The sequence below is a fragment of the Rhinichthys klamathensis genome, unplaced genomic scaffold (genome assembly GCF_029890125.1).
Source record: "Rhinichthys klamathensis goyatoka isolate OS25496 unplaced genomic scaffold, OSU_Roscu_1.1 h1tg000248l_1, whole genome shotgun sequence".
Lineage (NCBI taxonomy): Eukaryota > Metazoa > Chordata > Actinopteri > Cypriniformes > Leuciscidae > Rhinichthys > Rhinichthys klamathensis.
The window spans coordinates 30,001-44,051 of NW_026606770.1; the positions used below are offsets into that span (position 1 = coordinate 30,001).

The 14,051-nt window shown below is 37.1% G+C and overlaps 1 protein-coding gene across 2 annotated transcripts in view; it reads left to right on the forward strand.

The window, feature by feature from the left end:
• The window catches only part of wu:fi04e12 (Desmoplakin-B), a 63,009-nt gene that overhangs the window by 4,283 nt on the left and 44,675 nt on the right, over positions 1-14,051 (forward strand). For both annotated transcript variants that reach the window (XM_056266458.1, XM_056266459.1), the window contains exons 2-9: positions 2,269-2,394; positions 3,083-3,160; positions 5,632-5,799; positions 7,245-7,349; positions 7,462-7,557; positions 9,134-9,259; positions 9,337-9,489; positions 12,526-12,680. In XM_056266458.1, coding sequence (XP_056122433.1) covers positions 2,269-2,394; positions 3,083-3,160; positions 5,632-5,799; positions 7,245-7,349; positions 7,462-7,557; positions 9,134-9,259; positions 9,337-9,489; positions 12,526-12,680 — 1,007 coding nt within the window. The remainder of the gene's footprint in view (positions 1-2,268; positions 2,395-3,082; positions 3,161-5,631; positions 5,800-7,244; positions 7,350-7,461; positions 7,558-9,133; positions 9,260-9,336; positions 9,490-12,525; positions 12,681-14,051) is intronic.

A 14,051-nucleotide genomic window follows, 5' to 3' on the forward strand; every position in this document is an offset into this window, starting at 1 on the left:
TAAACATTATTAGATCCATCGGCATGACGACAAGTTTCATAATTCCGCTTATTCACTGCGTCATCAACCTACGCCTTTGTTATTGTAAGAGGTTAGCGACCCCTAGCGGCAATTTTTTTTTTACACATTGTAGCTTTAATAATGTTCTCAAAACGTTTGCACAAAAACATTATCTATACATAGGTCATGAACGTTTTTTTTTATTTGGTCGTTCATCTAACATTTTTTAAATACAGAATTATTTTAGACTAATATACTTGCACTCTTTCACTGACTAGATATATTTAAAATAATGCCACTTTTTACTGGTAACAGACATTTAGCATTATCAGGACACACAAATATTCTACCATTGCATTATTATACATTATATTCAACATTATATATAGTAGTTTAACCCTCAGACGGTCCTCGGTCAGAAAAAAATTCTGTTTTGAATTTCTAAAAATCACAGCTTCATCGGAATGTTATGAAACTTGGTGACTTTTATGGCATTATGTATGTGAATACAAAAAAAAATTGAGGTCATGATCCGAGCATGCTAAGTGGTCGTAAAAAAAATGGTGACGATTTTGGTCTTTCGGTCAAAAATGACCGACCATAGGAAATGAATGGGAAATTGACAAAAACAATCTACAATCTACAAATCGGCCACGATTCTAAAAACAGATTCTACACCGCAGTAAAGGGGTGACACTCTATAACATCAAGAGTGCTAAAAATTCACACCCACCCACACACACACACATACAAACACACTTTTATACACACACACACACCAATAAATTCAGATTACAAAAAATCTGTTTTGAATTTTTAAAAATCACAGCTTCATCGGAATGTTACGAAACTTGGTGACTTTTCTGGCATTAGGTATGTGAACACAAAATTTTTTTGAGTTCATGATCCAAGCATGCTAAGTGGTCGTAAAAAAATTAGTCACGATTTTGGTCTTCGGTCAAAAATGACCACCATAGGAAATGAATGGGAAATTGACAAAAACACAAAAATTATCTACAAATCGGCCACGATGCAGAAAAAAAAGTGCTCAGCAATGAAGGGGTGAAAGTCTAAAACATCAAGAGTGAAAAACATAACATAATTAATAATTATAATTAATATATATATATATATATAATATAATAATTATAAAAATTATAAAAATAATTAATAAAATGTTATAAACCTTGGCAAAAAGTATTATTTGAGAATTTCTAAAAAAATACATTCAATCCACATCTTAAAAGTAAGTAATTTGGTCCAAAAACAACTAGAATTCACAAGCATCTCCATTTAGAGCTATACAGGCATCCAGTGGTAAACCCATGCAATAACATGATTTATTTAATTTTATGTTTTATAAATTGAATTATTTTTTTATTTTTTTAAATCTGAAAGCCTAGTCTCTATTTTAACAGAAAATACTGCATAGAAAAAATAAAATTAGAAAAAAAGAAAGAAAAAAAAATCATTATTTTCAATGGCAAAAAATGGACCATAAATATTGCATAAATATTAATAAGTTCAATCAAATTGTCTCAAAATACTAAATTAAAAAGTATAAATATTATAGAACAAAAATAATTTGCATTGGTTTTACTGGGATGGAGGAAGTTTCATTTTTAGGTGTCCGGTCACTTCTGACCGGGAAGGCCCAGGATGTGACTCCGAAACGAAGACTGTCTGAGGGTTAATGTAGTTCTGACTCTGTAAAATTTAATTTTGGGTGAAGTCTCCACGATACATATTGTAGCATTTTTGTATTGCGATATATTGAGACACCCCTATGATCTATACATCGTTCGTGGAAGTTTTTTTCCTGAAACATTTTATTTGAACGTCCGTTAAACGTTTTCTAAATGTTTCTAAAAGTAACATTCCAAATGCGTTTGAAGAATGATAAAATGGAATGTTCACTTTAACATTCGCATAACCAAAAACCTTTTTAAAAAACTGGACGTTTTGAACATTCAGAAATAATATTTGTATAACTAAACAGAAACGTAAGTTATGCAAATAACTTTTGATACTGTATTAAATCCACTGCATACTGAGCAGAAAACAACAAACTTCCAGGATTATAATACGAGCGATTTAGTTTTGATGCAACAAAACAAGCCATGTGATTCAATGTTAGTGTAAATGACTGTTAGTTGATTGTCTACTCTAAATCAATGCATTTCTGTGGCCGATTTCAACTATCTGTAAATGTGCAAATAATCCGGTGTTGAGTGTGAAGTGTGTGTGTGTCTGTGTGTGTGTGAGCAGCGGCTGATCGAGACGTCATCATGGGGAGATGATCTACCAGCCATCGAACAGCAGATAGCCAAGCACAAAGCGTTTCACAGCTCCATCCAGAGAAGTGTGGAAGTGGATCGAGCCCGAGAGGAGCTGGTGAGTTCATGACCAAACACACACATGACCTTCATGACCAAACACACACGTCACTTCAGCACAGAGAGATCTCGATCCGCACCGTATATTCATCTCCATATGGCTTCTGGACTGGGCTGTGCATTATCTTGTGTTCATGCCTGCTTTGCTTTTAAACATGTACAATTGAAGGTTAGAGCTCAAATTGAGATTTATTTGATCACTGTACATTTTCCACCTCAAAATCATAAGAAAAATGTAAGATTTTTTTTTTACAAAAATAAAATATAGCCTACTTTTATGACAGGAACACTTTTTTTGCATTGTAATCATAAAAAAAAAAATATATATATATATATAGGCTATATACCGGTATGCATGTCTGTTCAAAAGTATGTAATAATTAAGATTTTTTAACATTTTTGAAAGAAGTCTCTTCTGCTCACCAAGGCTGGATTTATTAGATCAAAAATACAGTAAAAATTGTGAAATATTATTCTAATGTAAATCCTCTGTTTTCTATGTGAATATATTGTAAACTTTAATTTATTCCTGTGATCAAAGCTGAATTTTCAGCATCATTACTCCAGTCTTTAGTCACATGATCCTTCAGAAATCACTCTAATATGAGGATCTGATCATTAATATGTTATTTAAATGAAAGTCTATATACATCATGGCAATTTTTGGTGTATGTTTTGACTTCTAGATACGACCAAAAGACCAAAACACAGATGGAAACAAATCCTCTCTCAACAAACTGGAGCACGAATGGGACAGTCTACAGGTGAGGCGGTTCAGAAACACGTGCTTGAAACACACTGTGGTTATTAGCGATGTTTCCGTTCGTGCGCATTTTACGATATCACATAGAAAACGTTGCATGGACGCGCAAAAGTTAATGTTTTTAACATAAATGTTAAAAATGCTCGAATTGATGTGAATACATTTTTTATTCGATAAGAAAACGTGCATAAACTCCGATGGAAACCGAATAAAGCTTTGCGTGTGATTGGATAATTGGACTTACCAGTGGACCAATCGCATCGCAGCATCTCAGATGTTGGTTCTGGAGTGTGTTTCCCGAAAGTATCGTTAGCCAATTATAGTCGTAAGTTCCGTCGTTATCAGCAGTTTAACGAGTCGGTGTTTCCCGAAACCATCGTTCTAACGAACATTCGCAAACAGCATCGCAGAGCTGTGTGTGTGAGCGACAGATCTCGAGCTGCGGCTAGAAGCAGTTTCATGTTTGCATGACATGTGGACTCAATAAATCCTGATCTTGAGCAAAATAAGCAAGCGGACATTCAGTGCAACCTGTGTCTTTTATTAAGAACACATACAAATGTCATTTATGTCTTTTAGTTTGTCAAGAGATTTAAAGTGTCGAGTTTGAAGAGTGCGCGTGTGTAAGAACGAGCTCTAGTGTGTGTGAACGAGCTCTAGTGTGTGAACGAGCTCTAGTGTGTGTGAACGAGCTCTAGTGTGTGTGAACGAGCTCTAGTGTGTGTGAACGAGCTCTAGTGTGTGTGAACGAGCTCTAGTGTGTAAGAACGAGCTCTAGTGTGTGTGAACGAGCTCTAGTGTGTGTGAACGAGCTCTAGTGTGTAAGAACGAGCTCTAGTGTGTGTGAACGAGCTCTAGTGTGTAAAAACGAGCTCTAGTGTGTGTGAACGAGCTCTAGTGTGTGAACGAGCTCTAGTGTGTGTGAACGAGCTCTAGTGTGTAAGAACGAGTCTATGATTGAATCTGGAAATAAAGCAAAATAACTGAGAAAAATGAGAAATAATCCTCAGATGTCTGTAATTTATAGCAAAACATCTAGCGTTAATTTCGATCTCAGACAGATCCAGTTATACCATGGTCTGGGTGAATACTCGATTCTGATTGGCTGCAGGGTGTCCATTAAAAAGTGATAGAGGACACCTAGTAAAGTAGTTCTGGTGAAACTGACTGTTTACCGTTCGAAATTAATAAATAAATGCGCTGGCTACGTCAGCTGTGAGTAACCATAGCAACAGGCAGTCAGAGTATCCGGTTACAATTTATTGTATCAAAACAAACATCTAGTTAGCCGTTATACATACCGGTAGCCTGCTAATACAACAATGAGCGACTTCGTTATTTCTTTTAACCTTTTTTGGAGAATTTGACATAAAATGCGTTAACTTTCTGGCTCGTGAGTTAGCTAAACTGAAGGGAGCTGAGCGGACTATAAATATCTCCGGTTGCTAAATAAACCGTCAGGCGTAACCAGGGAAACCAAGTTATTGTTTGTAAAAACTTTATATTTTAATTAGTTTTACAATCGAAATCTAAACTAATGTTTTAAAAATGTGTTATTTGGCAAGTGACCATGGTGTAAGCGGGTTAATGCCCTTCGAGGTGTCCATTGTCGGGTATTAATGGACTTCGGCGGAGGCAACCGTCCTTTTACGCCTTGCTGTCGTCATTAACACCTGACAATGGACACCTCGTCGGGCATTAACCCTTACTCATTACTCCACACGTGTGAGACGTCATAAACCAACGTGTTTGAACGATCAATTTGCGACAATATGGTTTCGGGAAACAGTCGTGACCATAGATATCCATAATAAAGGCTAGATGTCTTACGGCGGAGTCTCTATCGTCATCACCGGCGGCCATCTTGTCACAGGCAAGGCTCTGTGGTGCCTGATGTAAGATGAGTGATCGGCACCAACACAAATACTCTTATCTCGCTGAAATCTTGACGGATTCACAAACGGTTTGGTTTCTTACAAACGTTATTAACGTGGCTATAATTCTGGATGATTATTTATTTATACACTTATTATTCATAAGTATGCAGGCAGTGTCATAACTACATCTCTGACGTTTATAACAAACCAAACCGTTTGAAAATCGGTTGAAAATTGAGCAAGTTATGGTTATTTAAAAAGTGCATGCTCCATTAAAACACAATGTTACGAGTGAGCGAGCTGCCTGTGGCAAGATGGCCGCCAGTGCGGACCTCGACCTCCATTGGCCAGCAGCGCGGACGAGACATCTAGCCTTTATTATGGATATCTATGGTCGTGACTAGCTAGATGATTTCTTCAACGATGTTGTTAGAGAAACTCACTCCTGTATGATTTGGTTTAATTCCCTCCAAAAGTTTAGATTAGTTTAGTTTTCGACTCCGTATGGAAACACAGCTCCTGTCAATCAAATGCAGCTGCACATCACATGTGTCACCGTGTGTGTAAGTTACAAACATCAGGATTTGATCTTCAGAAAGCCTCGTACCAGCGCAGCGATCAGCTCCAGGACCTGCACAACATCATCGAGGAGATCTCCAGTCAGATCATGTGGGTGAACGACCGGGAAGAGGAGGAACTGGTGTTCGACTGGGGCGATAAAGGCATAGACCGCTACATCCCTCAGAAACACGAGGGCTTCTCGGTGAGAGCGACCCAACACACTCACACAAACACACACACACACACACATACTCTCTCACACACACACACACACACACACACACACACACACACACACACACACACACCGGGGTTCATTACTGACGATATGTGTGTGTGTGTGTGTGAAATCTGTTACAGTGATGCAAAAAGTATTTTTGTCCAGTACAAATATCTAAAGAATCTCAAATCAAGATTTATTTACTTGAGAAGCAAAATTGTTTGAGCATAAACTGCATTTTTCATGCAAGATATTAATAATGCACAATGTTTGATTAAGAATAATCTAATTCATGTCGTCCAGTCATGGTCAATAACACTGGCTCGTCAGTCGTCACCCAAATGCATTTTATATTTTATTAATCATATCAATCATAATACAAATACACAACCTAAACTTATTTCCGCACCAAATTATGCAAATGCATGAGCGAAATTGTAAGTCACATTGTGAAAAATATTGTATTGCAATATTGAATTCATTGTTATTTTATTATGTTTTTGCACAAAAAGGCATTTTGTTTTATGTTTTATACATGCATTAATTTTTAAAGTATTTTGTTTAATTTTTCACTTGATTAAAATGTCATTGACTTATATCAGGGTTATTATTGTTAACTAAAATTAAAACTGAAACTATAACAGTTAAGTTACTTGCAATAAAATATATATTTTTTTTTTTTTGCCAAGGCAACATTTCTCTTGATGCACTAAAATATCTAAAACTAAAACTGAAATAATAATTAATAAATATGTAGGCATATTTAAAAAAGAAAATCTATTAAATGACAAACACAACAAAATTACGAAAATTTTAACTGAAATAAAAAATATAAAAATAAAAAATGGATGCAAAATATTAATAAAAAATATAATAGTATCTCAATTATACTAAAATAAAACATAATATTCAATGCTGGTATAAAATAAAATAGTATTTAATGAAATAGATGAAAATAAAATAAAAATAAAGAAATAAAATAGTATTTGATGCTGTTTTTGAAAAAATATGTATATATATATATTATTTTTATATATAAGTACACACATATATATATATATATATATATAATGTATTAAGGAAAAAATAAGAATAAAATTTACTAAATAAAAAATTGACGAAATTTTAAATACATTTATTTATTTAATTATTCGTCTAGAGAACGAAAACTATGACAAAAAATCAGTGTGAAAATGAACACTGGCCTAGTGTAAACCTTCATATTTTTTACATTTTCTGCAGTTTAATGCACTTTAACAGCAGGTTTGTTGACTCTGAACACCAGAAGGTTCTGATTGGGTTGTGTGTGCGTTGCGCCCTCTTGTGGACGGTTGATCTAAACATCTGCTCTTGACTTGTGTTAGTGTTTATTTGGACATATTTTACCCCTTACGCTTGAGTTTATTTTCAGCCGTTCTCTGTTTCAGACACTCATGAGTGATCTGGAGCAGAAAGAAGTTCAGCTGAACGTCCTGAAAACGAAGGTGGACAGTCAGATGAAGAACAAACACCCGGCGTCAGACAAGATCCAGGTGAGCGCGTATGTGTGTGTGTGTGTGTGTGTGTGTGTGTGTGTGTGTGTGTGTGTCGTGTTCGGACCCGTCCTGTGGTGTTTCTCACTCCGTCTGACGGTGTTCCTCAAAGGCCTACATGGAGACGCTGCAGACCCAGTGGAGCTGGCTTCTACAGATCACCAAATGCATCGGCGTCCACCTGAAGGAGAACGCACAGTACAGCCAGGTGAGACACACACACACATCTCAAACACACACACATCAAGCCTCGTAGCTTTTCTCACGCATATTACTGACATCTGATGCATAACTGACTGGGTTATCATGCTAAAACCATAACACAAAAACAAGAAAAACATTTCTGTTACTTGAAATAAAATAAAATATTAAATATTAAAAAAGCTCAAAAAATATTTTATTTAAATAATTTATTTTATAATAAATGTATTTTTAATTTAAAATTAAATTATTTTTATTTTATTTTATTCCTTTTTATTTTGTTTCTTTTGAAATAGTAAAAACACTCAAATGGAAATTTAATGAAAGAACTAGACATAAAAAACTGTCAAAAATCAAAACACAATTAAACTAAAACTTGAAGAAAAATTACAGTGAAACAGAAAATATGAAAATGATAAACTAATTAAAAATATTTTAAAAACCATTCAACTTATTTTATTTAATCTTGTTGCCAAAAACATTTCTGTTACTTGAAATACATGTCAACTGAAATAAAATATAAAAAGACTTAAATTTTTTTTTATTTAAATATTTTATTTTATAATAAATTTATTTTAATTTAAAACTAAATTAAATTATTTCAATTTTATTCCTTTTTATTTTGTTTATTTTGAAATAGTAAAAAAAACATTAAAATGGAAATTTGATGAAAAAACTATATAGACATAATTTATAGACACACAAAACTAAAAAATGTCAAAATCAAAACACAACTAAACTAAAACTTTAAGAAAATTACATTGAAAAAGAAAATATGAAAATTAAAAAGTAATTAAAAATATTAATAAAAACATTCAACTTATTTTATTTAATCTTGTTGCCAAGAAACATTTCAGATTTTTTTTAGTGTAACTTGAAATACTAAAAAACTAAAAATTTAATAAAAACTAGATTGACATAAAAAAATGACAATAGAACAACAAAAATAAAGCTTTAACAAAAATTTTATTAAACGTAAAATATTAAATAAAAAATAATTTGATTTAAAAAAACTATAATAGTATCTAATGCAACGTTTTTTTATTTAGTTTAATTTTAAATACTAAAATAACTAAAACCAAAACTGAAATAAAAATGAATAAAAACTAAATAGACTAAAACAAAACCTAATAAAAATGAGAAGCTTTAACAAAATTACAATAAAATTTAGTTAAAAAAAATTAACATTTCTCATTTTTATTTAGTTTGACTTGAAATACTAAAATAACTAAAACTGAAATAAAACTAGATTGACAGATTTAAAAACAAAAAAACTAAACCTAATAAAAATGAGAACACAACAAAACTAAAGCTTTAACAAAATTACAATAAAATTAATTAAAAATATTAACATTTCAAATTTTTATTTAGTTTGACTTGAAATACTAAAATAACTAAAACTGAAATAAAAACTAGATTGACATAGATTCAAAAAAAACTAAACCTAATAAAAATGTCAATAGCACAACAAAACGTAAGCTTTAACAAACATTTAATTAAACGGAAAATATGAAATTAAAAATAATTTGATAAAAAATAAACAGTAATAGTATCTGTGATGCTAAAAAGCATGTTTTCTGCAGTTCTTCAAGGAAACGAGTGAAATGAACAGCAAACTGAAGAAAGAGCACGACGGCATCCGCAAGAGCTTCTCCTGCGATAAGACCACGGCGCTCCACAAACTGCTGGATCTGCAACAGGGCCTGGAGGTGAGGACCGGTTCAGGTGTGCGCGCTCCTGGAGCACTGCAGGGTGCTGACCGCGTGTGTGTGTGTGTGTGTCTCAGAGAGAGAGAGAGCGCCTGACGGACCAGAGAGAGATGGTGCAGCAGCTAGTGCTCAAATCCAAGAGCATCATCCGACTGAAGCCCAGAAACCCCGAGGAGAAGATCACGGGGCGGATCCTTGTGCAGGCGCTGTGCGACTTCAGACAGGACGAGGTGACGGCGAAACACATTTATGTATTACAATAAAGGGCATATTGCAGGTTAGAGGACCCAACGAGTCAATGTATAGAAAAATAATGTAGGAACTAGATTTTCTTTAAAATATACTTATAAATACGCTACAGGAGTCGTTTTTGTGAGAAAATTTTACTTCCGCGTCTGAAAATGGGCGTGGCGGGCGTGACGTAACGGGCGGGAGAGCGGTCGATTCAAACAACAGGAAAACAATGGATCGCAATGACATTTCGAACGCTGAGGAAATACTTACTCGTATGACTGACCACAGCCATACAATTATGAGCCTGCTATGAGCCTGCTATGAGCCTGTTATGAGCCTGTTATGAGCCTGCTATGAGCCTGCTATGAGCCTGCTATGAGCCTGTTATGAGCCTGTTATGAGCCTGTTATGAGCCTGCTATGAGCCTGTTATGAGCCTGTTATGAGCCTGTTATGAGCCTGTTATGAGCCTGCTATGAGGCTGCTATGAGCCTGTTATGAGCCTGCTATGAGCCTCCTATGAGCCTGCTATGAGCCTGTTATGAGCCTGCTATGAGCCTGCTATGAGCCTGCTATGAGCCTGTTATGAGCCTGCTATGAGCCTGCTATGAGCCTGTTATGAGCCTGCTATGAGCCTGCTATGAGCCTGTTATGAGCCTGTTATGAGCCTGCTATGAGCCTGTTATGAGCCTGCTATGAGCCTGCTATGAGCCTGCTATGAGCCTGCTATGAGCCTGTTATGAGCCTGTTATGAGCCTGCTATGAGCCTGTTATGAGCCTGTTATGAGCCTGTTATGAGCCTGTTATGAGCCTGCTATGAGCCTGCTATGAGCCTGCTATGAGCCTGCTATGAGCCTGTTATGAGCCTGCTATGAGCCTGCTATGAGCCTGCTATGAGCCTGTTATGAGCCTGTTATGAGCCTTCTATGAGCCTGTGATGAGCCTGCTATGAGCCTGCTATGAGCCTGCTATGAGCCTGTGATGAGCCTGCTATGAGCCTGTGATGAGCCTGCTATGAGCCTGCTATGCTGCCAAGAGAGCAGGACAGGCCAGGATTAATGTCAGACAGAACGGTCAGAGACACCATGAGTTGTGGTGTGAGAACCAGTGGAGAACAGGACAGGTGTCTTGGTGAGAGACGTGCTTATAGATATACACGTTCGCTAACGATATACACTGTGCTCACAATATTGTAGATTATTACCATCGTATGTCAGGCCAGCAGACATGAGTATGTTTAGGGTAGATTTATACTATTAAATGTATAAAAACTATACTTGAGTATATTTCTATTGTACTAAAAACATACCCAAGTACATTTTTAATACATATTTTTCACCTGGGTTATAACATAAACAGAAAATTAAAGATTTGAATACTTAAACAACCTGAGTAATTTTGTTTTTCAATTACAAGTTGCCTCTATTTAGGGCATGACTACCTATATCACACTATTTCATGCCATTGGTACAGTATTAGACGATCAATATTCTTGCTTCGGCATCCCATCCCATATTAAACTCCATCATATCGCCGGGATGATAATCACCGGATCTGAAGTGAACGCTACACACGACCGCGTTTCCGATGCGGAAGAGAAATCCCGTCTCTTCACCTGCACAAACCGCACCAGGCACGAAAGATATACAACAACACCGTCCCTTTTCTTGTTATGGAAACCTGTGGACTCGATGTCCTGACAGGCCGGAGTTTTTGCAACCTCCACAAACAATAATTTACCATGACGATGATAAATTAAAATACAAAAACTACCGAAAACACACTGACTCACGGCCGCTCTCACTGAACACAGCCTCCTCTGCACTGAGCCGAGGCTGAGGCTCCCTAGCGGGACGTAAAATGACGCGATTTTGAAAAAAAAAGCCGTTTTTACGAGCAGTCCAAGAAACGCTCACTTTATCTACTAAATTAGTGCCCTTATGTCGTTTTAAAACATTTTAAATCCTGCATTAACTTTTCATATGGTATTTTCATACAAGGTTATATATTAATTTAGATTTTTTTTTTACCTGCAATATGCTCTTTAAAGGGATAGTTGGGTTACCTCCATCCCCCACTCCCCTCCCCTGTTGCAAGTCTTGTGTGTTCATGTTTGTAGAGTGTACTGATTATGTGCAAATGTTGCTGAGGTGTTTTTTTACTGTTCCCAAACTGTACTCCTCACAGGAGCATAGTCTGGGGGTTGCCTTTTTTTTCTCCTCACCTCTCCTCATGTTATGCTGTATTTTCTTCCTAAATGCTCTGTCTTCCTGTCCTGTCCCCCTTGTCATATTGTATGTATGTTTGTATGGACAGGTTGATGGCTAATTTCGTTGGTACTTGTGACCAATGACAATAAAGGCTACTACTACTAATACTTGTTCCCCCAAACATGTAAACTCTGTCAGTAATGACAATCCCTCGTGTTGTTCAACCCCGTCAGACTTTCCTTCATCTTCGGGACACAAATGAAGATATTTGTGATTAAATCTGAGAGCTGTCTCACTCCTCCATAGGCTTCTATTGTAATTCAAACTTGCCGGAACAGAAAGTTATTAAAGACATCGTTAAAATAGTCCGAGTGACGACAGCGGCTCAACCTTAAGTTTATCAAGCGACGAGAATACTTTCTGTGCGCAAAAAACACACAAAAATAACGACTTTATTCAACTCTTCATCTTCTTCTCTGTGGGCCTCGAGTGAGTTCTCGTAGTGTAACAGCGCAGCGCTTCTGGTGTACGTCACACACAGGCTCACTATTGGCCGACGCTGGTCATGTGTGTGTGACGTACAGAAGCGCTGCCCTGTTACACTACGAGAACTCACTCGAGGCCCACAGAGAAGAAGATGAAGAGTAGCAGAAGAGACTCTTTCAAAAACATAATGATTCCAAACTGTTTTACATTTCTGTGTAAATTCTTCATTGGGGGACAAGAATTAAAATAAAGTGTTGGTTTGGAGGGCAGTTCTGGTTATGCGTGTGTCACAGTGTGTGTGTGTGTGTGTGTGTGTGTGTGTGTGTGGCGTCTGCAGAAGACGATCCGTAAGGGAGATGAAGGGATCCTGAAGGATAACTCGGAGAGAACCACATGGCTGGTGACGGGACCTGGAGGAATGGACATGCAGATTCCCTCAGTGTGTCTGTTAGTGCCGCCGCCAAACCCACTGGCCATCAGCCTGGCCAACAAGTACGTCTCACACACACACACACACACACACACACACACACACACACACACACACACACACACACACTCACACTCACACTCACACTCACTCTCTCTCTCTCTCTCTCTCTCTCTCTCTCTCTCTCTCTCTCTCTCTCTCTCTCTCTCTCTCTCACACACACACACACACACACACACACACACTCACACTCTCTCTCTCTCTCTCTCACACACACACACACACACACACACACACACACACACACACACACACACTCTCTCTCTCTCTCTCTCTCTCTCTCTCTCACACACACACACACACACACACACACACACACAGACGTACTTACAGCTTATGAAAATCCCAAAGTCAAAATTAGAATATTGTGAAAAGGTTTTCATAAGCTGTAAGCCATAATCATCAAAATTATAACAAATAAAGGCTTGAAATATCTCACTTTGCATGTAATTAGTCTATATAATATATTAGTTTCACCTTTTAAGTTGAATAACTGAAATAAATGAACTTTTGCACCATATTCTAATTTGTAGATATGACCGAGATCAGTGTGTTGTGTAGATATGACCGTGATCAGTGTGTCGTGTAGATATGACCGTGATCAGTGTGTCGTGTAGATATGACCGTGATCAGTGTGTCGTGTAGATATGACCGAGATCAGTGTGTTGTGTAGATATGACCGAGATCAGTGTGTTGTGTAGATATGACCGTGATCAGTGTGTCGTGTAGATATGACCGAGATCAGTGTGTTGTGTAGATATGACCGAGATCAGTGTGTTGTGTAGATATGACCGAGATCAGTGTGTTGTGTAGATATGACCGAGATCAGTGTGTTGTGTAGATATGACCGAGATCAGTGTGTCGTGTAGATATGACCGAGATCAGTGTGTCGTGTAGATATGACCGAGATCAGTGTGTCGTGTAGATATGACCGTGATCAGTGTGTTGTGTAGATATGACCGAGATCAGTGTGTCGTGTAGATATGACCGTGATCAGTGTGTTGTGTAGATATGACCGAGATCAGTGTGTCGTGTAGATATGACCGAGATCAGTGTGTCGAGTAGATATGACCGAGATCAGTGTGTCGTGTAGATATGACCGAGATCAGTGTGTCGTGTAGATATGACCGTGATCAGTGTGTTGTGTAGATATGACCGAGATCAGTGTGTCGTGTAGATATGACCGAGATCAGTGTGTCGTGTAGATATGACCGAGATCAGTGTGTCGTGTAGATATGACCGTGATCAGTGTGTTGTGTAGATATGACCGAGATCAGTGTGTCGTGTAGATATGACCGAGATCAGTGTGTCGTGTAGATATGACCGTGATCAGTGTGTTGTGTAGATATGACCGAGATCAGTGTGTCGTGTAG